Here is a 22,217-nt window from a genome sequence, read left to right on the forward strand (position 1 = left end):
AGTTATGATTTGAAAAGAAAGAATGAGCGGGAACCCTCTTCAACATAAAAATAAAAAGTAATGGAAAGGATCTTCCGATAAGCAAAGTATATAACGAATACCCCTATGCACAAGGGGAACGGAAGCATGGATCTAACAGTTATCCAGAAAGCAATTATCTGTAGAAAAGAGAATCCAGTCAGCGATTATACAGGCAAACGTTTAAGACCGATCATCTGGACAAACAATGATCTACCCAAGGTCCTTTAACATTTACTCCGAGTGTACTGAAAGGACCTTGGATCTGCCCGAAATCAAACAGACGCACAAACAAATCTCCAAAGGCAGACCCCCACGAGAGGAAAAGGCGCCTGGTTTGTCTTCTCCAATTGTAAATTAATTAATCCCGATCATCCTAATTAATCCGCTCTCAAAGGCCTAGCAGCTTCAAAAGGAGTTCGGGACTGGATGCAGCCGCTGGGAGATAATTACAATGAGGAAGACGGCGAGAATGGATGACAACGAAGACCAAGACCGCCATCTTCACTTTCTTCTTTTTGTTTTTGGTCATACAACGTCACGGTTATCAGCGCCAATGGAAAATCTAGTCACAATTAGAGAACGATTGGAATCGATACGAAATTGAAGTAGGTGGCTATGGTGGAGAAGGTTCGGAGAAAATAGATAAAAAAAAATGAAGATAATGGGAGAGGGTGGAGAAAATGGATAAGGAATTAAAGAGGATGGTAATGAGAGAGAGGGAGATGCAGTGAGGAAGAGAGGGAACGCAAAACGATGATGACGAGAAGGAATGGACAAAACGTATATATGGATAAAAAAAGAATGCAATACTGCAACAAATTTTGAGGAAACGCTTAAGAATACGAGGTTAGTGGAATCAATATCACCGGAAAGAAATAGTAGTGAACGAAGTAAGAAAAGTTAATAATGAGAAAAATAGAGGAGTGAATAAACAAGAACAGGAAGACTGTCAGGTAAACAGAGGCAGATAATAAAAGAGAAACGGCGTCAAGAATGGGGAAGAAAAAGGTTACGACGAGAATCAGATATGAAGACTATAATCTCAACTGTGAGAAATAATAAGCAAACCAAGTAAGGAGAGAGAGAGAGAGAGAGAGAGAGAGAGAGAGAGAGAGAGAGAGAGAGAGAGAGAGAGAGAATAATCCTTTACAAGATATGCAGCTATATACTGAGTACATTGGTGTACGTAAAATTATATAAACAAAAACTTCCGCCTGTTTCTCAACATGTCTGCTCGGTTGTAAAATAAGAATGGGAACTGGTTTATTAAGATCATGTAATTCTTTTTATTCTCATTTCACGTGTACATAGCTGCATAAAAAAAAAAGCCCTAAATCAACCGGATAAATCAAAGCGGATTTGTAATATTCCTAAATTGATTGTTTCCTCTTAAACAAGAGATTATTCCTACGGATTGTACATGTAAAAGACAATATCGTTTGAAGGGAGAAAACAAACTATGTTCCACGTGCAATGACAGTTACGTAATACTATATAGCCGAGGTAATCCAATGCTTCATACGTTATTAACGCTTCATTACAGAGAATAATTGCTGGTATGTGTATGGCGTGTGTGTGTGTATGGGGGGGGGCGTCCAAAGCAGCATGTAAGGTATACTGTATACGTTTTAAGTTATTCATAATGCTAATCTCTCTAAGGACTGGAGATATGACGATAATTAATAGTAAGACTTGAACAAAACAATAAAAAGTTGTTTAACAGGGATCCACCACTACAACATGTATAACAGTAAATAGGTAACACAGAAATAAAACAATAAAAAAGAGGCGGCAATACAATTAGATACAATATATACACGAAGGAAACATTAAGGAATGAGAACGATAATCGATCTCATATGGTGGATTAGGAGACGTATCATAAATAAATTTTAAACATTTCTGCTCCACTTAGAGCGATCTCTAAAATTCAAAATATGTCAGCACTCAGAATTTATTCAACATTTAAAATTATAAAAGAAACTTAAATCATATACTCATGACTACAAAAGACTAGATTTCTGTAATTGGGATTACAGAAAAGATCCAACTTCTGCAAATGCACATACAGTACATACAACCACAGAAAAACCCAAGAGTATCCATCCAGATTTGGAACAACAAAGACAATGAGCTTCAATAGTATGCGCCAAACTGAATGAGCCTAGAAAGTTTCTGGAAATTCTTTTTTAATTACATATTTTGTACATACCAATAACTATTTTTACACGTGCCCGATACTATTAGGCATTTGCGCTATGATATGCTGTAGTTTGTTTCTATAACACGTGTATGAGAGGAAAAGAATCATGTATCAATGGATGTGTGCCTGTTCATAATTATGAATAAGAAGCATCAAATAACAGACGTTCGTTTACACCTGAACCTTGTCTTCTCCATGATAAAAAACAGAAATCCTCCTTAAGCGGTACAAAAGACTCAATGGCTGAACCCACAAGAATAGGGTCAAAACTTACATGAATAAAACTGCAATTCTTTCGTGACATCTTTCTGTGCAAGCAGTCACAATGTATTTTATTTCCATTCCTGGAGCCTTCTAATTTTGGTTCAATTATAATTAGTGTGTGGATTACCGGTATATATCCTAAACTACTAAGCAACACTACATTACGGTATATTCCATGAAAAAGAAAATCAATAAACCATATCGACTAAATAGTATGTCGACGATTATACAATCTATGAAACTCTGACATATGAGCTTACAATGATGCAATGCTATTCTTTTACAAGACGAGTCGCGTTATATTATTACCCGTGTGATATTAAAGCAGACAATAAAAGCTGAAATTCAAAGGGAATGGATTGACGGCCGCGCCCCAATGAACACAATGATGAATGGTAACGATACAATGAAGTCTCTTACAAAAAAGCGCCAGCGCGACTAACAAACTTGAGTTCACGGAGTTTTCACATAATGGACCGGATAAATGTTATTATTATCATCGATAATTTCATTTCTCTGAGCGACTCTACAATGGCTCTGCATGCAAGGGGCTTTTAAGAAAGGGCTCCAGGTGTTCGCTTTGCTAATAACAACAATTGAAGAGGATGACTGCTTCAGGTCCTTAGCTGTTAATGACTTTTAAGGTGGGCGATTAGATTGGAATGAAAGGGATAAAATGAGAGAGAAAGAGAGAGAGAGAGAGAGAGAGAGAGATAGAGAGAGAGAGAGAGAGAGAGAGAGAGAGAGAGAGAGGTTTTCCTTCAGGTTTTTCACTGTTAATTACAGGAGGATGTGTATATTTCGTTGACGTACTAAACAGAACATTAAGGCAAGCACGCACAAACTCGTATGTGTGTATGTGTTTCTTTAAATAGAAACAGAGAGAAAAGAAGAGAGAAATATGTTCTCTTGTGATGAAATCTGGCATCAACAACCGCAGACAATTTTCACTCGAGAGGCAGGCTTGTATGGAGCTAATTCCATTTACTTGCATAATTGAATCTCATCTCTAACAAGGCAGGTTTTAATTGCTTTTTCCAGGCCCCTTCCGTTTCAGACGAAACTTCCTCCTACTCCTCTTCCAAAAACTGATGTGTACTGCAACACGCGTTCTTTTTCGGTGGGGGGGGGGGAGGGGAAGAGTTCTTTTATCACATTGATATAAAGCTTGATTTCCTAACATAATTGCGCTTGTTTTGCCAACATTAACACAAATACGTTTTTTAAATCTCAATAAACAAAGAGAACCGTAAGGTTAGATCTTGTATCGAGTTCCTCCTCCTGGCCGAGGTGGATTCTAGCTACACTACCATCACAGTACAAAGAGCCATGACATCTAACGGGGACAACGTATCATTGGCCGAATTAACGAAGGTCATTCTCTGTTATTTATCAATGCAACCTGAAGCCATGTTTAATGATGATCCGCCCCCATCCCCGTCGTCCTTCATTGCCTCTCACCGTCATTACTTAAGTCGTATGTCACTGCCACCTCGTAAATCTTAAAGTAAAATGTCATTATTCGTATATGTACAGAAATTGGGTTATGCATAACAAAGACGCAAAGACACAAATGACAGGGAACTGCCAACTCGACGACGCTGGGGAAGTTTTATGACTACTCAGTGTCGGACATTACATCTTTTCATAACGCCAAGAATAACTGTATTACACGCGCGCGAGCACGAGAGCACATGCACACACATTTTCCATGGCCTCAGGTCTGCTTTTCATAAACGCTACATAATGAGGAGAGAAAACTCCAACGCCGTGAAGATGTTTTGTGAGCAGCTCTCTTCGTCGAAGTTTGTAGGCCAAGCGTCGTCTCGGTGATAAGAAAGTTTCCTGGAGGATTTCCCTGGAAAGTTCGGCTGAGGTCCCGGTGTAAACAATTTCATTATCTTATCGCCTTTAAACATCACCATTACCTAAGAACAGGAAATACGGTCTGCGTTTCTTTGTTCAAAAAGAGAATGAATACATTCATCAGGCATATCTTTTCGAGTTTATTTTTCGGAATGCTATGAATTAAAAAAGGATTATACTGTACATGTGAGCGTTTGTTTTAGAAACGAGTTTGCCAATTTCATAGTTAGGTACATTTTCAACTTTTGCTGTCACACACACACACACACACATATATATATATATGTGTGTGTGTGTATGTATCTATGAATCATGCATACTGGAGCACACTCTATTCCAGCGCCATCTGGATACTAACAAAGAAAATTATGCGAGTATCAGATAAGGTTGAGGATTAGGTGACATCATCCGGTGTAGAACCATTTCATCGCATTTTTGCAAAACCTTCACAATTCCTTTAATGCCGGTATCGAGAAACAATTTTCAACGCAAGAGATAAAAATTCCATTTTGGAATTTCCTAAATGGTTGGAACTCGCTCTTCGAGCGATACTAGGCAGAGGAAAAATCCAGGAAAAAAGGAGTTCAGGCGTTTTTTGCAAGATTAATAGATTCAAATATCAATGCTTTCACAACTGCATAGCTAAACAACTTAAGAAAACATAAACAACAATAACAAAAATTGTTATTTAAAGACGTGCAAATGATGCACGACCTTAACTTAATATAGTCATGGACACCCATGAAATACAGAAATAAAGATTATGTAAGTTCTGTAAGTCTGTAAGCGGTCCGCAAACTTAATTAGAGTCTTCGCTTTCACAGATTCTATCCCAAAGCAGGTTAGCTGTAGATAACATCAAGCAGAGTTTTTGGGAAAAACGATTCGGAATGTTTATTTCCTTCCACTCCGATGCAAATTCTGTAATGGTACAAAATTCGTACGCAATGCCACTTTAGCCTTTAAATGGCCAGTGAAGTTAACATTAGAAGGAATTTACTCTCCAGAGGGAGGACATGCGCAGCTAGAAAAATCTAAATATACTGTGAAATGTTAATTTAGAAGACAACGTGGAGGAGAATTTAGTATCAGAGTAATGAATTTCTCTATAATCAACGGCCTTCATATGCGAATATTTGCTTTCGGTACTCAATCTGCTGGAAAATATTTCAAGATTAAAAGTAACATACCCTGATAACTATTTAAATTAATATAGTAACTGTCAATGCATTTTAACAGAATCAAAAACAAGTCATCATCATGGTTCTGGTGTACAGGTATTATAGCATGAAGTCTATGAGGATCGGCTAATAATAATAATTAGTAAAATTGTAACCGAAATTAATAAGTGAACATACAGCAAATACAAATTATACTATGCGTTTATAAAAGAAAGTTGCTTTATAATGCATCGATCATTCTCTATACATTTAAACGATAAATATGTACAGTATAACTATTACAGATAAACGGCGCAGTAAGATGAATTACAGAAGGGAAAGATTCTTTACGTTAACGAATGGAAAATGGACCATATATCAAAGGTTGCACAGCATTTTCGAAGGATATGAGAGAGAGAGAGAGAGAGAGAAAGAGAGAGAGAGAGAGAGAACTTATTACAACTGTACAAAAACATGTCTTAACCTTGTTTAAGCAGAGATAACAATGTATGAGTTCTCTGAGGGTCCAATTATTTTCAACCGAATATAAAGGTGAAATATTCAACATATGGAATCATGAAAAGTCCGTATCAATTTTACGCTCTTGAAATAAGTGATAAACAAGATCCTTTCCATAAGAGAGAGAACCTTTGCATAAGAGATAGAAAGTGCAATCTGAGAAGTATTTAACATGTGAAAAGAATGAGGAAAGTTTAAAGGCAGGAACTACGACGTACAAAAGGCGAGTAGCAACCCCTCACTTCTGGCAGAGATAAATTAAAAACTATCCTATGGAAAAATCAGGCTTAATAAACGTCACGTCTAGCCAAAAAGAAGGAGGGAAAAAACCTGATCTCTATCTCCCGGAGAGAACGTGGGCTGAGACGTGTCCTATCTGCGGTACAAGAAGAATGTAATTTGAGCAAGAGTAGTTAAAAGGAACTAAGCGCTCTGCGAGAAATAGGGAAAAACTTCCCGCCGATCAACAAAAAAGTTACGGAATACATTCCCGTTGACCGGCAACATAAAAAGTTATCGAGATGTATTTCCTTGCGGACGTAGAGAAGTAGATAAGAAAAAGTTTATTGTAAAACATTACGTCAGTAGAAGTGTACAAACGAGAGTAGAAAAAATAACGTTGATGGCCTTTGTGGTTGTAATGACGTTACTGGGATAAATAACAAACCGGCGAAAGCAAGGAACGAGGTAACAACGATTTAAACAAATTGTGTGAACTGAAGCTAGAAGTAAATACATTATGTTTTAGTCAGAAAAGGAGACCACCAAGAAATGTTTATCGTTTTAAAAACAGCAGTTTAGGAATCTTATTCTTAGCGCCATGGGGAGTGGAGGAAAGCGTTTCTTGTTTCATGACATAAGTGGGTAAATCTCACAAACATGAGGCAAGTAGAATCCCGCACACATTCAGAAACAAATAAAGCTCTGCAGTTGTGACATAACCTTAATAATATTACAAATACAACTGTCTGAAAAAAAAAAAAACATACATACTTCCCATAATAATTTCTTTTGACTACTGCCTTGCAAGTAACGTTACACCAACGCAAAGAAAACCAGCCGAATCCAATTAAAACTGCCAAGTTATTCGCTTGAACCAGTCAAGACGCCAATAACACACAAATCCTCGAGAGCCAAACGATTCACATTGGAAAGGAACCCCTATGTTTGGTAGCCCTTCCGAGAAAAAAACAGAAATGAATACTGGGAAACGAAGTAAATGCATCGGAAATAAGGCCAGCAGTGTCTCTAGTGGATTCGAGTAGGACTGTAAATTTCCATTTTGTTTTCACAGGAAAAAAAAAAAAAAAAAAAAAAAAAGCCATAGTCACCTGGATGGGAAATTCTTACTCAAAGGATAAAATATGAGTGTTTAGATGGCCGCTGCTGTTTTCAAGATCTTTCTGATCGCCTAGTTTGTTCAACTCCATGGCTGTTGTGGCCACGTTCATGGCTAAAAAATGCATTTTTTCCTTGCAGGTCCCCGAAATGTACAAAAGGTTTTAACTATCATTGCGGGAGAGAGAGAGAGAGAGAGAGAGAGAGAGAGAGAGAGAGAGAGAGAGAGAGAGAGAGAGAGAGAGAGAGACCCATGGTTGTTAAAAACCTTGAAACAAGGTTATCGGTTGCTCTTTCACGACTAGCCCTCCATTGACGTCAGAATCTTTCCGAGAGAGAGAGAGAGAGAGAGACCACATCATTTCCTGGGGAAGAGAGTTAGTCTACTTTTAAGGGTGGTGATAAATAGACCAAAAAATAAAGCTCTGGTATTCTTCTTCAAAACATCGTCCTTTTACGTAAATTCAAGATGATTTATGCAGTCTCATTTGTATTAACATTCTCCGTAGAAAGAATCAACTACGATCTTCCTTCAAAGTGGAGTGTTTAAGTCAGTGGTGGTGTATTATATGCAAGAAATAGAATTTTTCTAAGATGTGGCAAGTATAGAACTTTTCGTACGCTTGACAATACCGGTCACATTTCAAATAAACACTCCGGCAACGCATCTGAGGAAAACATCACGCTTCAGACAAAAATACAAAACTAGGTAACTTCGGTTCAGTGGAATCGCTAAAATCAACTCCAAAACAAACAAACACACAACACTGAACACAACAAACATGTTTATGAGGTTCACCGAACTTGAAGGGAATTAAATATGTTACCCCACCATCCCCACCCCACACACTGCGAAAAAAAAAAAAGAAATTAAGATCATTAGAGCCTTGATCCGCTTTGCCATCATGAGGACTTCATTATGACACTAATGAACTGGTCGTCAACCCAAAACACTAATTTTACTGGTTACTGGTTGCAATCACATCACAAAAGGAAGTCCATTCTGAAATTTCAGTCGGTACTTGTCTACTTCTTAACAAATAAAATGACCTGATTTATTTGCAAATTGAAAATTAATCCATACTTGACCGCGGCTCTAAAAAGGAAACACATGATTTCACTGTAAATGATTTCGACTGTGTATTCAAGAGCTCTTGTTAACATTTGCTAGTGAGATGGAAAGGTGGTTTTTTTAATCCATGTTAAAACTGCTATGTCTCTTACCCATACATTTTCCAAACCAGTATTCAATGACGTAACACGGCGAAGTCTGCACAGTACTCGGATTCAGAAATGGAGCGATTCAGGATCTAAAATTTCTCAGATTCAGTACAGGTAGTATACAGGATATGTTTCTGTTAGCACACAAACTAAAACTGAAAGTAACGAATCACAACAATTTTACGATAAGGAATTTGTATTGACCGGCACACAGCAGCAAAATGAACCAGAAAACATTAAGTACAGGCGTTACGTAAAGGTGATATACAAGAACTGTCAGAACTGGTATTCTGCAAGAACTAACAGTATTCAGGAGTGTTAGTAAAGTGATTAAGAAGAAATATGATAAAGACTTTCACTGATTAAATACAGAGTAAGTGTTTGCACCAGGATTCAGAAATGGAAGAGGTAGGATTTAATTATGATAGGATAAGTAAAGCGTCAGTATACGGGTTAAATTTTTTGGGAAAGATGCAAGAAATATAACGAACACGATTCGGTAAAGGTTAATTACAAGTGCTAATATGGTGCCAGATATTCTACTCTTTTCGGGGGAACAGAGCTATTATATAGTAAGAAAAGAACAATAAAGGAAAAATTAATAGTAGCGTACCGAGAGAGAGAGAGAGAGAGAGAGAGAGAGAGAGAGAGAGAGAGAGAGAGAGAGAGAGAGAGAGAGAGAGAGAGAGAGAGAGAGAGAAAAGAAATGAATTACAACACAGCCGCTGGAAGTGTAAATATATTCTTTTTAGCCTTTCAGAATTTCGTTCGTGACCCCATTCTGTGCCATCTGACCTTTCTAAAATGGGAAAACAACCACAACAAGAGGTCAAAGGCAAAGATTTGGGAAGTAAATTCGCCACAACAGCGGAAAGATGTTGCACCAATTTCCAACGTGGGCCCCACCTGGACTCCTGTCTGTTTTGGATGTAGGACAAACCAAAAATATTCTCGTGTTATTTCTCTTCTTTGGGAGTTATATTCTCGTGTTATTTCTCTTCTTTGGGAGTTTTCTATTCTCCTGTGCATATTTGTTTGCTTGTCTGTTATTCCTTTCAGTCCACGAGATCTATAACAGATATTGATGATTCTCAATGAATTTTTTTGGGGGGTGTTTGATTTTTGGTTTAAGGAGGATAAATCTGTATACAGAAGTAGAGCCACGGTTTGTTTTTTATTTGAAAAACTAGCTGTGCAACCCGGCGCTGCCCAGGAAAACTGAATGACAATTGATAAACTCTCTCTCTCTCTCTCTCTCCTCTCTAACACCCCGTCTACAGTTACTCTCTCTCTCTCTCTCTTTCTTCTTCCTTACACCCACTCTACTCTTTCGCTCTCACTTCCTCTCCCTCTCTCTCTCTCTTTCTTGATAAGATAGTTGCTTCAATTACAATGCCCAACATTTCACCCTTCTCACCCCCCATTCCCATCGCAGCTGAACTTGGACTTAAAGGGCATCGGGAGTGTCACTAATCATCTCAGCAACCTCGAAACTATGGATTAGACATTAATATCTGTCGTTTTCGGTTACTTTCACATGTCACCCCCTTCCCACCCCTACCCCTTTGGTGCCAGTGATGTCTTACCCCCACAGTATTCTTTTCTAGATAGTAGGTCATATGTATACCGAAATGAGGTATAATAAACCCGCAGAGTTTATTTAGTTACTAAATCTACAGGCAGAGCCTGTTTCAGGGAAGCCCTTCCCACCCCAACCCCTTTTGATGCTAGTGATGTCTTTCTTCCACAGTATTCTTTTCCAGAAAGAAAGTCATGCGTATACCAAGTTTGGTTGAAATTGCTCAGTGCATTTCAGAGTTATGCTGGAGCATACACACGCACACCTACATACATCCATTTTTATTTATATAGATTCCACTCTAGTGAAATTTAAAACCTGAGTCTAAGCAGTAGACTTTAAAGAACTCATATTAATCTTCACAAAACTTAAATAACCATTACTTGAACGGAGCCTCCAGTGCTTTCTCCCACAACCTGTAGGATTTCAAGGGGAACTGGCAGATAAAAATAATCGCGTGTTTACGAAGGCTGACGCTGTCATAGATGTGTAACCCCTCATGAATGGAAAATGATGTCGACACAGAATTGTTCCACGTACCTCAATTATGGTCTGGCCGAGGAAGTCGTCGCTCTCGCGGGTGAGTTTCTGACGGAGTTTAGATTTGATGTCGTTATCTTCATCCCACACGCGTACCTTTATCCTGTCGCTTGAATTGTGGCACTCACTGTTTCAGGGAAATAGCAACGAGAGAAACGCTGAGTGACAATATCCGATCATGATGATGATGATGGTGAAGATGATGATACAACAATAATCGCAATGATGTGATTTTATCATAACTAGACTAATAATAATAATAATAATAATAATAATAATAATAATAATAATAATAATATTTGCAACAACCGTAATGATGTGATTTTATCATAACTAGTCTATAATAATAATAATAATAATAATAATAATAATAATAATAATAATAATAATAATAATAATAATAATAATGTTATCAAAATTTTCGTGGCAAATATGAAATGGATAAAGCAAGTTTCTCATGTTAAATATCCTTGATGTAAAATAACTAGATATATAACTACTCGTATACTGCCAAAATGATAATATTTTACCAACTGTACTTGCACATATAAAATAACTACTGAGAAACATTTTGACTTTCAAAAGATGACCGTAAAGTACAGAAACGGAAATCTGTAGAGGCAGAATACAAGATGAAGACATTAAACGAGTACAGCTGCTTTGTCTTTAGAGAGAGAGAGAGAGAATAAGACCTAAGACAAACGAAGGGTATACAAGGTGTCCGTTCCAAAGGCCAAAAGAAGAAGGAAAGAGAGCAGACTCTGTACCAGAACGAACAAAAGAAACGCCATGTTATAAAAGACCACGAGAGACGATTTTACCAGGCAGGTATTCAACTTCCGTATCATAGACACATGAAATGATGAGATGGGTGAAACCCCGTGCCATACATTGGAAGGAAACGAAAAATAAGAAATGCTTAATACTAAATCCTTCTTTAAGAGAGAGAGAGAGAGAGAGAGAGAGAGAGAGAGAGAGAGAGAGAGAGAGAGAGAGAGAGAGAGAGAGAGAGAGGCTAAATAGCAACAATAATCTCATTAGTTTTAGCTCTTGCTCCATCTTCCCCATTATTCTGACTTCCGAGGGCCGAATTCTGGAGGACGGGAAACAGAAGAAGAAATGAGGTCGATGGTCCCTGACACCCAGTGACCTCTGGGAGGGGCCTTTTCACCACGAGGAGCCTTGGAGATTAGTCTCTTGTATGACAATAGATTTAATTAGGAATGGCGGTAGCCTCGACGTGAGGACAGGAGATGAAGTTCACTAGAAAGCAGGATTACAAAATGTAACAGGGAGGGGAGAGCTGAAATGAATGGAGGGGAGTATCACGAAGCATGAGAACTGCATTACAATGAGAGGCTTCATTTCCTCCTCAAAATATAAGATAATTACCTTTTCGTTAGAAAAAGTATGAGTGGCAGGAAAGAAGGCATGGACAAAGACGCAGCCTTAACCAGGTAGAAACGGACCGTTCAGTTTAAAAGACGGAAAGGTATAAGATTCAAGAAATAGAGGAATTGGAAAAATTCCAAGGCTTGTTTATGGAGAGAAATCAGGGGTTGCCAAAACAAGCAATCATGGGGTTGTTCATTTCCACAGAGGATATGTGGGATACGATATCGCTGGTGAATCTACTACCTACCTGTGAGGAAAAGCTACATCAAATTTTAAGGCGCTGTCAATTCTGATAAAGAATAACCTATTCTCACGGTAAGGCATGATGAACAATTACATACTAGGATAAATAAAATTCAAAAATTTATGAAAACTTTATAAATACCACAAGTGACTTGTAGTGCTAGTAGAGACTCTAAGAAGGACAAAAAATGACGAAAACATTTTACATGGCTAAAATCCAGAAATATGGATAAACAAATAAAGAACCACATGGGAAGCAAGAAAAGTTGAGAGAAAATGAGAATATATGAGGAATCAGACAAGAGAATTCGACAGGCCGGATATCCTGGTCCAAAGGTCAGCACAAAGCTGATGAAAAGACCTGGCTGGGTTTATTAATTGGATTTGGAGGTCACTTTCCCATTCAGACATCCATATATTCTACGGAATTCTGAGTTAACAGGGTTATCTCTAATAAAATGGTTTGTCAGTAACCTACAAATAATACAGGAAAGACGACAGCCTACATTTCAAGCTATCAACTCGAAGAAACAGTGCAAGTAAATTCGAATTAAGAGTTTTACTTAAAAGTAATCTGCACACTCGAAATGCTTTACCCATTTCTGTGGATATTTTGTCAGATCGAGATTTAGATCAATGATATTACCACATCATAATAATCCATAACGATCCAGCGTCCTTCTGCTCATATCATGAAACTTCATTACTAAGGATATTTCCTGGAATCTGACATTGTTACAAAATATTCTCGCAAACTGATAACGACCAATCCTTCTTACATCATATCTTCTCAATTCTAAGTGTTCAATCACCTAAAACCCAACAAACATTAGCTTACCAAGTTTTAGTCCGGTACTCAAATTACAACGGCAACAATGATCAACCTCTTATAATACAGAAAAAAAAACCACCTTATTGTAAGTGGATAGTCAAGTCTAACCAATGAAAACTAAAACTCTCGAAGTAAATAGTAAGTAAAAACTCACAAGTAGAATTTTTCATTCCACACGGGATTGAGCTCTTGCGGGACGGTGTGTGTTCGTTTCTTAACTTTCCCAACCTGGACGGTGACGTAAGGGTCAGAGGTGCCGCTTTTATCCTTGGCAATCAGACCTTGGGCGCAGATGACTGGAAAAGGGAGGCAGTTCAAGTCATTACAATTATAGGTCACACAGAAATCACGAAGGCACAGTGAAAGACGAGAAACAGAAAGAAAAGGAGAGAGGAATTTCAGATCTGTGTTTCTTCTAAAATGATCTCAAAAAGGGGTTGGAAATACTTTCCTCAAGAACTTTATTTCGAAATAGAAAATTACCTTTGTTATGTAAAATGGCTGAAATTTAGTGACAAAACAGGTAATATCTCGGGGTGCTTTTGTTACATAGTACACAGAGGGGAAAAAGTTCTTCTGAAGGTAAAATAATCAACCATAGGAAGGTTACTGTCCTAATATTTACGATGACTTAGAATCAGTAACTCGAATGTAAGCGACTATTTCAAAGGTAAAAATGGAGTAAGGAATGTCTAGAGAGATAGGTTCAAGTGGCCTCATTTAATACTGTATTTGATGTTACTGAAAAAATAATGTAACTAAAGTCTTTATGTTTGGAAATGGAGATATACAAACATACAGACATTTCTAGATAGAAATGGAATGAAGTACACTTGTTAGTGAAAATATATAGCATAAACCGAAATGGTTATGTGATGAAGTGTGTATGTATGTATGTATACATATATAATATAAATACATACATACATACATACATATAAATCAAATCCACCAGTTCTCATTAGCGGTTTGGAAAATAGTTTCTAGTACTGACAGAAAAAGAAGACGAAATACGACAAATTTATTAAATAGAACTCGTTATACTTGATGTATACTATGTACAAGGCTAAGTTTGGAGGGGCTAGGTTTGGCATAGGAAGAAAAATTTATAAATTTAAAAGTGAGTTAGTGTCTACTGGATGTCTTTTGTTCCCTTTATTACTTGATAATGGAAGATAAAATACTAAATGTATGTTCAGGACCATTAAGCTCAATGCAAATGTAGGAGTGTAAAAGAAAGGTAAAATCTTGGTACATGGTTGGAGGGCACGGAAATATAGGCACTGGGTATTTGGAGGCAGTGGCGTTCTTTGCCACATAATTAGTTAAGAGTAACAGAGTAACGGGGAATAAACAGTTAGTTGGCTAGTTGTTTTCAAAGTGTGATAAGATGCTTATGTTGCTGTATCCAGTGAACAGCAAATTTTAATCCGGCATCTTGTGACAATGAAATGAAAGATCAAGAAACATAAAACTGTTAAGAGAGAGAGAGAGAGAGAGAGAGAGAGAGAGAGAGAGAGAGAGAGAGAGAGAGAGAGAGAGAGAGAGAGAGAGAGAAAGAAACTTTGAGTGGTGAGTACCTCGGCTGAATAATTTTAGCTAAAATTCAAGTCAGTAACTTACAAAAACTAAATATCATCAAACTATTTAATCAGAGAGAAATTTGCAGGTATATAAAAGGGTTAGACATTACCCCTGAGTTAAAAATTCATAATAGCCAGAAGAGGGTAATTAGGATTCAAAAAGGAGAAGCAGAGTAGATAAATCATAGGAAAAGGAAGGCAGGTAAGCCTACAGTATATATAAGGTCCTGGAGGTAAACAACCCCATATGATATGTGCACAACTCTGGTAGTGAGCCTTAAAAAAATACACTGCCATTTTGCATTTCCCTTGATCCAACAACCTGTCGTCTGGTGGTTTTGTGTTTAAAGGACTTCTTCGCGTTATAAGACTTTGCTCATTAACCTCTTGATATTAAATGTAAAATGAAGGAAATCCATTGACTTGTAACCAAAATGAAACCATAGAGTTAGCCAAACTGCTTTAAAACAATCAAATACGAAGTGGTGGATATAAATGAATAATAACGACTATATGGTAATCTCAGGCTTGCAGAATTTCACTTGTAAAAAGCTTTCCAACATTTGCACGTTATCGTCACTACAGTTACTATGAAAAAAACGAAACCCGAGTTTGCTGACTTACTTTTATTATGTTTCGTAGCACAGTGATAGCTAACTAGCTTCCAGTAACAAAAATAAATATTGAATATAACTGAGACGTTTGTGAAAAGCTCAAAAATGTTATTTAAATTTAAGTACTCTTCAAGGTTTTTTACACTATAAATAACTGATCGCGGAGGTGTTTTCTCCTTATACTGAAAATAAGCTGAACGAGTTTCAGGATGTGGTTAAAGGGAAACCCATGGCATGGCAGTATCAGTGAAGAGTTTGGCTATGTGAAGCTCGTGAAAACCTCACAAAGACTACTTCTTTTCAAACTTGTGCACTTCATCAGACAAGAAATTGGTGGTCAAAAAATACGAAAGAGAAATCAATATTCATGCAAAATAGAAAATGGCCATGTGCGAAAAGGCTTACAACTCCAGCCCATGGTATCCGGATCGCGGTGAGCATTTTGAGGACCGTTCTTGAGCATGAGAGACTGTGCAGGCCGGAGCGACCCCTACTAAAATCATACCGTTCATACCAGAATGGTCCTAAAATGACTTCCCCAACCGCTTCTATTCTGGTGGGTCCGGATGCATGTCCCCCTAGTTCGTGGAGTGATGCGTGCTTTTTCGAACGCGGACCTCGTATTTCCGGTTCTAGATAATAGATATCCTACATAGATCAACAGAGGTCTAGAGACCCCCTCTGATCTATCTTCAGTACAGACATAGCAATGTGTATAAACAGCATTTTGTATCAGTTACAAATCTAGAAGTGTCTAGCAAGCATGGTTTATTCACGTCTTAATTTCATTTACTCAACTAGATACTGTATCAGTGTATTGTACTCTAGTATGGTTAGTAAATATCTACTGTGTGCAATGAACTATAATATTCCCTCAACCCAACACTGATTACAAGCTTTTCTATCTGTCACTAGAGAGCAGCACCACCTTTTCTGTTTGCAGTGTTATTTACAGATTTTGTGACTAATTACTTCTGCTTCACACTATGCATAATACTTTATGACAAACGCATCTAAAATATGATTCTAGGGAGTGTAACTCACTTAATGTTTTTAAGACTACGACTAAAACTCCTCATTCTACGTTTCATCTAAATGTTGCTTCTTGGGTAACTGTGTTTTTTTTATTCGACAACAACCAATAAATGCAAGGGCATATGAAATGCATAATCAAGAAATGCAAATATTTATCGACATTTAAATCTATTGCAATCTCTATCGTTATGATAACCTTTCGATATCCTACAATTTGTTTCCCACTTTACTGAAAATTTCAGACAGATATCACTGAAGTTTTTACATTTATCCCGATATATTTTGCACAATACCTCACATGTACGCCGTTTTCTCGTGAAAGTTTCATTGCTATTTCAGCTTTAAGATTCGAAGATCAAATCTCAAACATATATATATATATATATATATATATATATATATATATATATATATATATATATATATATATATATATATATATATATATATATATATATGTACACACTGGTGTGTATTGTATATATATATGCATATATATACAGTATACACATGACTGTAAGTGTTAATACGGCCTGTATATGCCGTATAAACCAACAGAGATTTGACTGCTATCTATTCTCTAGACCGGTTCTTTCATATCGTTCATCACTTTATATTCATGAAGTTAACATGCTGCCATGCTATTAAAACTCCCAAGCTCAACCAGCAAGCCAATCAGTAAACAACTCTTGAAGCTCGAGAATCAGAAATTTTTTTTAAATATTCCGAAATTAATCGACAGTTTATCGAAAATGCCTTTATTTACACTGAAATGGGCCCCAAACACTGTATTGCTCACTTCAAAAAAAAAAAAAAGTATCCCAAAATATTAGCTAGTAAGCGTTTGGACAAAAAAAAAAAAAAAAGTTCAAATTCTTGTATAAATGATCAAAATTTAAAAAAAAATTCCACATGTTTAAAATACAAAAATTCTCCCTCACCAAAAATTGTGATGAGACAAGAAAAATTCAAGTTTATTTCGAATATTCTTTAAGCGACTATTTTTCTTAGGCAGGTTAACTTCATGTCAAAATCAGTGGTGGAGGGGGGGCAAAAATCCCGTCCAGGTGGTGCCCCAACTGTGGGGCGGGGTGGGGGAATGTTACCCGAAGCATGATCCACAGTTCATCAAACCAGCTAAGGTGTTTATAGCATGTCCAAACTGTCATCTGCTCTGTATGGAGGGCCTCCTTGAATACTGTCGGTGGGAGGTGAGAGATACTCGGCCTCTTTTACATTTCGTGCCACTGTAATGCTGTCGTTCACAATCAAAAACTCCTGGCTGTGACAATCCGTTATCCATTTTAAAAGCTGCTGCACTTATAAATTAATTTCTTTGCAAAACTAAAATGTTTCGCCCTTTTTTGTTTAGTGAAGAATTTTTCTATTTCTTACGCTAAATGAAAAATCTTGTTCTCATAAAAAGTACCAAAAATAAGTCGCATCTCTCAGTCCTTGTATTGTAAAAATCTAATGAACCCTAGAACTGACAACCAAGCCCCCCGCCCCAACACCCCCACAAAAGAAAAACATGAGGTAGTTTCTAGTTTCCATAATGTTACTTCAGAGTTCGTAAAAATGTTTTGCTTGGAATTCCTACTTTAAAGCGAAAAATAAGAATAGCACTGCTGTATTTGTAAATGGAAACAGAATACAAAAATGGCCTTACCCTAATCATAAAGTCTGATACAGCTCTTAAGGAAATGACAGAAGTATGGTAAAACTGGTCAAGAAATATTGCAGGCAGCAATGAGAACAGGAGGATAGTCACAGATGATTAGATCTAAGGATCCTGAGAGGTTATCTCAGAGAGGGTTAACTCTCACGTAGAGCAGATGACAGAAAGGGCATCTTGGATTAGTGGAGGAAAATCATAAGACCGAGTTGGCTCAGATAATTCAGTCGGATGCTACTACAGGTGCTGCCGCCTGGGGGATTACAGTAGAAGTAAATAGTAGATATGTCTGCGGCTACAGCGAAGTTGCACTGGTTGGGTGGTGGGGACAAGGAGGATGGAAGTATCAAGAGCCACGGACACCTTACGTTTTTTCCTTTACTTATTTTCTAAAGCACAAACTCTCCTTTATGGTGCCTGCCCTTCATTCATTCACAAAGTGTGATAAGAGTGCACGAGACATTCTCGCGTTCTGTTTTTGCGACATACTTCCACCCTCCATGCTATGTACATGTTTTGCCTGACCTGTCGTTGCAATCTTGCAAGACCAATGGGAGGTCCCTTCTAAAACGCTAGCTTCTGCTTTCTCAAGTGTATCTATATGGGTATCAGGATCCACCATGAATGTCATCCTGTGGAAAAAGTACATTCAACACGGGTTAAAACACAGGCGATTACACAACAGCGTTACGAACATTCAGTAAAAAGGAAAATAGAAGAAAAAGAACAAAAAAAGCCTCAACTAAGAAGACCAAGAAGAAAACACTAATACAGTACAAAAGAAATGAGTAGAGGCAGCTCCAGTCGAGTCGTCGATTTCTCTCTCTTGGCGTCCGTTCCTGAAAAACAGTCCTACGGGAAGCTAGTGGTTTTAAAGAGGGCGGGAGGGGCGGAGATGGAGGTGACTTTTATTTACCCATGTCATTTCCACACACGTGGACCTCATGGCATAAAACACAGACGGCCTCATTTTTCGTCAATAACTTCCCTGAGGACTTGAACAAAACACGTCATTCGTATGGGCACAAAGCGAGCTACTTGAGGACACCAGACAGTCTCAGTGAGATTACAGTGTTGGCATGATTCCACGTAGAAGTAAATTTGACAATAAATCTGTCTTTGAGGTGTCTAGATAAGCTCACTCGCGTCCATAGTCTCACGTGCTCGATGTCACCACGAAAGGCAGACGATACAACACGTAACAGCGTAAGAAAGAGAAGAAAAGGAAATGAAAAGAGGAGGTAGCGGGGAAGGGGAGTGTGGAGGTAGAAAATAAACAGCAGCAATGCATACAAAGATGGCAGACACTTAAAGAAAGGAAAGGAGAGAATATAAAGAGGACGGAAACTTCGAAAGAGACAGAAAATTGGGAGAGATGGGGACAGCGAGACAGAGGGTTTGGAGGGGTAGTGACATCAACAAACCTGTGATAGCAATCTTAGCCGACCACTTGCTGGTTCCGTCTAGCACAGACTGGTTCACCGACATCATATGGCCAACGTGGCTCTTCTCCTCTACGCCAAAGACATCCCTATTTACCAGAGAAATAAGGTTCAACTTTGCTTGCTACTGAAAGGAATCACAGGGGCTCTAAAAGTGGCCGTTAATGATATTGGAGGTGATAGTTAAGATTGATATCTTGATTGAGAATGTTCTTATAAGTAAACTAAACAGGAAGAAGATACTTAGCACATTGGTATCAGAAGTCCTTAAGTACTTCAGATATTGATGTTTGGCCTTCTTAGATGCATTCTTAATGATTAAGCTTTTTTTTTGAGAAGGACAAAGCAATGAGGAGAGAAGTTCTAGCTTATTTCTATGGAGAAAGTTGAGAGATATCCATGCTGTGATTGTTAAGAAACATTAGGTAAACATGTAAAAATGGTATTAGACATAAACATTGGAAAAACTTAAATATTAAGAAGAGGCAATCACGTTTCTATTTCACAGAATTCTTAACTGCTTTCCTTTAAAAGAGACAACTGCAAAAGTACACAATTAAAATTACAGGACACAACCTTTGATATGACTGAGCATATCGAAGAAGAAATGAAATATACTAATAACAAAGTAAAATGCTCACCATACCTTTGTTTCAATTGAAGTATTAAGTGAATTTATATTTCATTAGGAAAGCTGAGATTAAAAGCATAGCAACTCTATATTTATATAACTTTATATATTCATACTGTATTTACTAACAACATAACTTGATGTTGTGAATACTAAGGAAACAAGCGTTAATATATATCAAGCTCTAAATCTACCTAAATCTACATATATATAAGTTCAGTAGATTCAGTAATTTAATGAATATTACTAAAAACCTTGTTAAGTACTTATCTACAGTACACACTTCACCTGAAGACACATATAAACAAAGCTGCAAAATGGAATGTCTCTTGTTTTCGCCTCCTGAATTATTATAATTTATATTTCATTCATCCTACAGCATTTATAAAAAAATTCAAACATCTCTCTCCCTCTCTCTCTCTTCCTAAAAGATATCCAATGCACAAAAGGACTCCTTCCTTGGCATCCACACCATCAAACAATTGCAGCTCAGAGATGCATGCATAAGGCAAGTCAACAGACCTCAGTTGATCGCTGAAATGACTCCGCATTTCTTTCACTGTGGAAGAACTTCCTTGAAAGAGGCTCGTATTACGCCTTGGATAAGAAAGCCAAGCAATAAAATTATTTTTTCCTAAAAAATTTGTTTCGTAGTATACGAAAATAAACAAGAGGAATTGGTCAGCATACTGATTTTAATAATGTTCATATAGTCTCACTTCGGCTTGGAAACGACATCAAAGGGAACGTGAAGAAAAATTTTTGAAATTACCTGTGATTATGGAAATGTATGTATCAAGATTGGATGATAGATCATTTAGGCCAATATTACATAAGATTTTTTATTATTCACTCCAACAATTAAACCTCGTCTAGTAACTGCTTGAATTAACACTGCTATTGCTGAACCACAAAAACATTAAATGTAAAGATCTAGAGCCTCGTATTCGCAGAATAAACTTAGGCATGCCTGCAATTCACAGTATGTACAGCTTTCAAGTCAAAATATAAAAGGGGCTAACGAGTCAGAATCTCAGTCATCCACATACTGTATACACACTATCTCACAAAAATATACACCAAAATCTCAACCATCCACATATACACAATCTCACATAAAATATACACAAGAATCTCAACCATCCACACATACACAATCTCACCTAAAATATACAAAAGAATCTCAACCATCCACATAAACACAATCTCACCTAAAATATACACAAGAATCTCAACCATCCACATATACACAATCTCACATAAAATATACACAAGAATCTCAACCATCCACATACACAATTTCACATAAAATATACACAAGAATCACAACCATCCATATATACACAATCTCACATAAAATATACACAAGTATATCAACTATCCACATATAAACAAGCTCACCGTACACAAGATTCTCAACCATCCACATATACAAAATCTCACTTAAAATATACACAAGATTCTCAACCATCCACAAATACACAATCTCACCTAAAATATACACAAGTGTAAACTGAATACTCTTATACTACAAATAATCTGAATTGAATACTCTAAATACTCTCCCAATGCACAGGACAGTAAATTAATAATTAAAAACTCTCTTACATTTAATCTGGAAAAAAAATTTGCGAAAAGTTTTACAGAATAAATAAAAATGAGTCAGTCCTTTGCAAAACGAGTTTTACAGCTGACATTAATCATAAATGTTTTGTGAACAGAATTCTCAAAATGAAAGCAAAATGCTTAACAGCTTTGTGGAAAATATATTCTCTTTCTCGCTACCTCGCAAGTTTTCCCCCATATAAAATCATGAAGCACCAGCCAGAAAATCTAATCATATCTATTATTTTGCAACAACAGAAAGGATGATGTTATTTACAACTAAAGCAAGGGAAATTTGCAGCAAAGAAACAAAGCATTGCAGAAAATATAGCTTCATGGAAGTTAAAAAATCATGACATCAATTACTGCTGCAATTTACAACCGACCAGAACAAGTATCATACGGACGAAATTATAGGATTTAAAATATAAAATTAAAATATGTAACTTTT

General features: G+C 37.1%; 1 protein-coding gene across 21 annotated transcripts in view; it reads right to left on the reverse strand.

Annotated features, from left to right (window-relative positions):
* The window catches only part of unc-13, a 1,228,603-nt gene that overhangs the window by 57,720 nt on the left and 1,148,666 nt on the right, over positions 1–22,217 (reverse strand). For 16 of the 21 annotated variants that reach the window (XM_067091652.1, XM_067091750.1, XM_067091731.1 and 13 more), the window contains 3 exons: positions 19,513–19,619; positions 13,336–13,477; positions 10,712–10,838 (listed from right to left, as the gene is read on the reverse strand). In XM_067091652.1, coding sequence (XP_066947753.1) covers positions 10,712–10,838; positions 13,336–13,477; positions 19,513–19,619 — 376 coding nt within the window. Of the gene's footprint in view, positions 1–10,711; positions 10,839–13,335; positions 13,478–18,613; positions 18,721–19,512; positions 19,620–22,217 lie in introns of all 21 variants that reach the window. The other 5 variants (XM_067091742.1, XM_067091616.1, XM_067091584.1 and 2 more) reach the window with 1 other exon arrangement.

Source organism: Macrobrachium rosenbergii, chromosome 4 (genome assembly GCF_040412425.1).
Source record: "Macrobrachium rosenbergii isolate ZJJX-2024 chromosome 4, ASM4041242v1, whole genome shotgun sequence".
In the NCBI taxonomy this organism is placed as follows: domain Eukaryota; kingdom Metazoa; phylum Arthropoda; class Malacostraca; order Decapoda; family Palaemonidae; genus Macrobrachium; species Macrobrachium rosenbergii.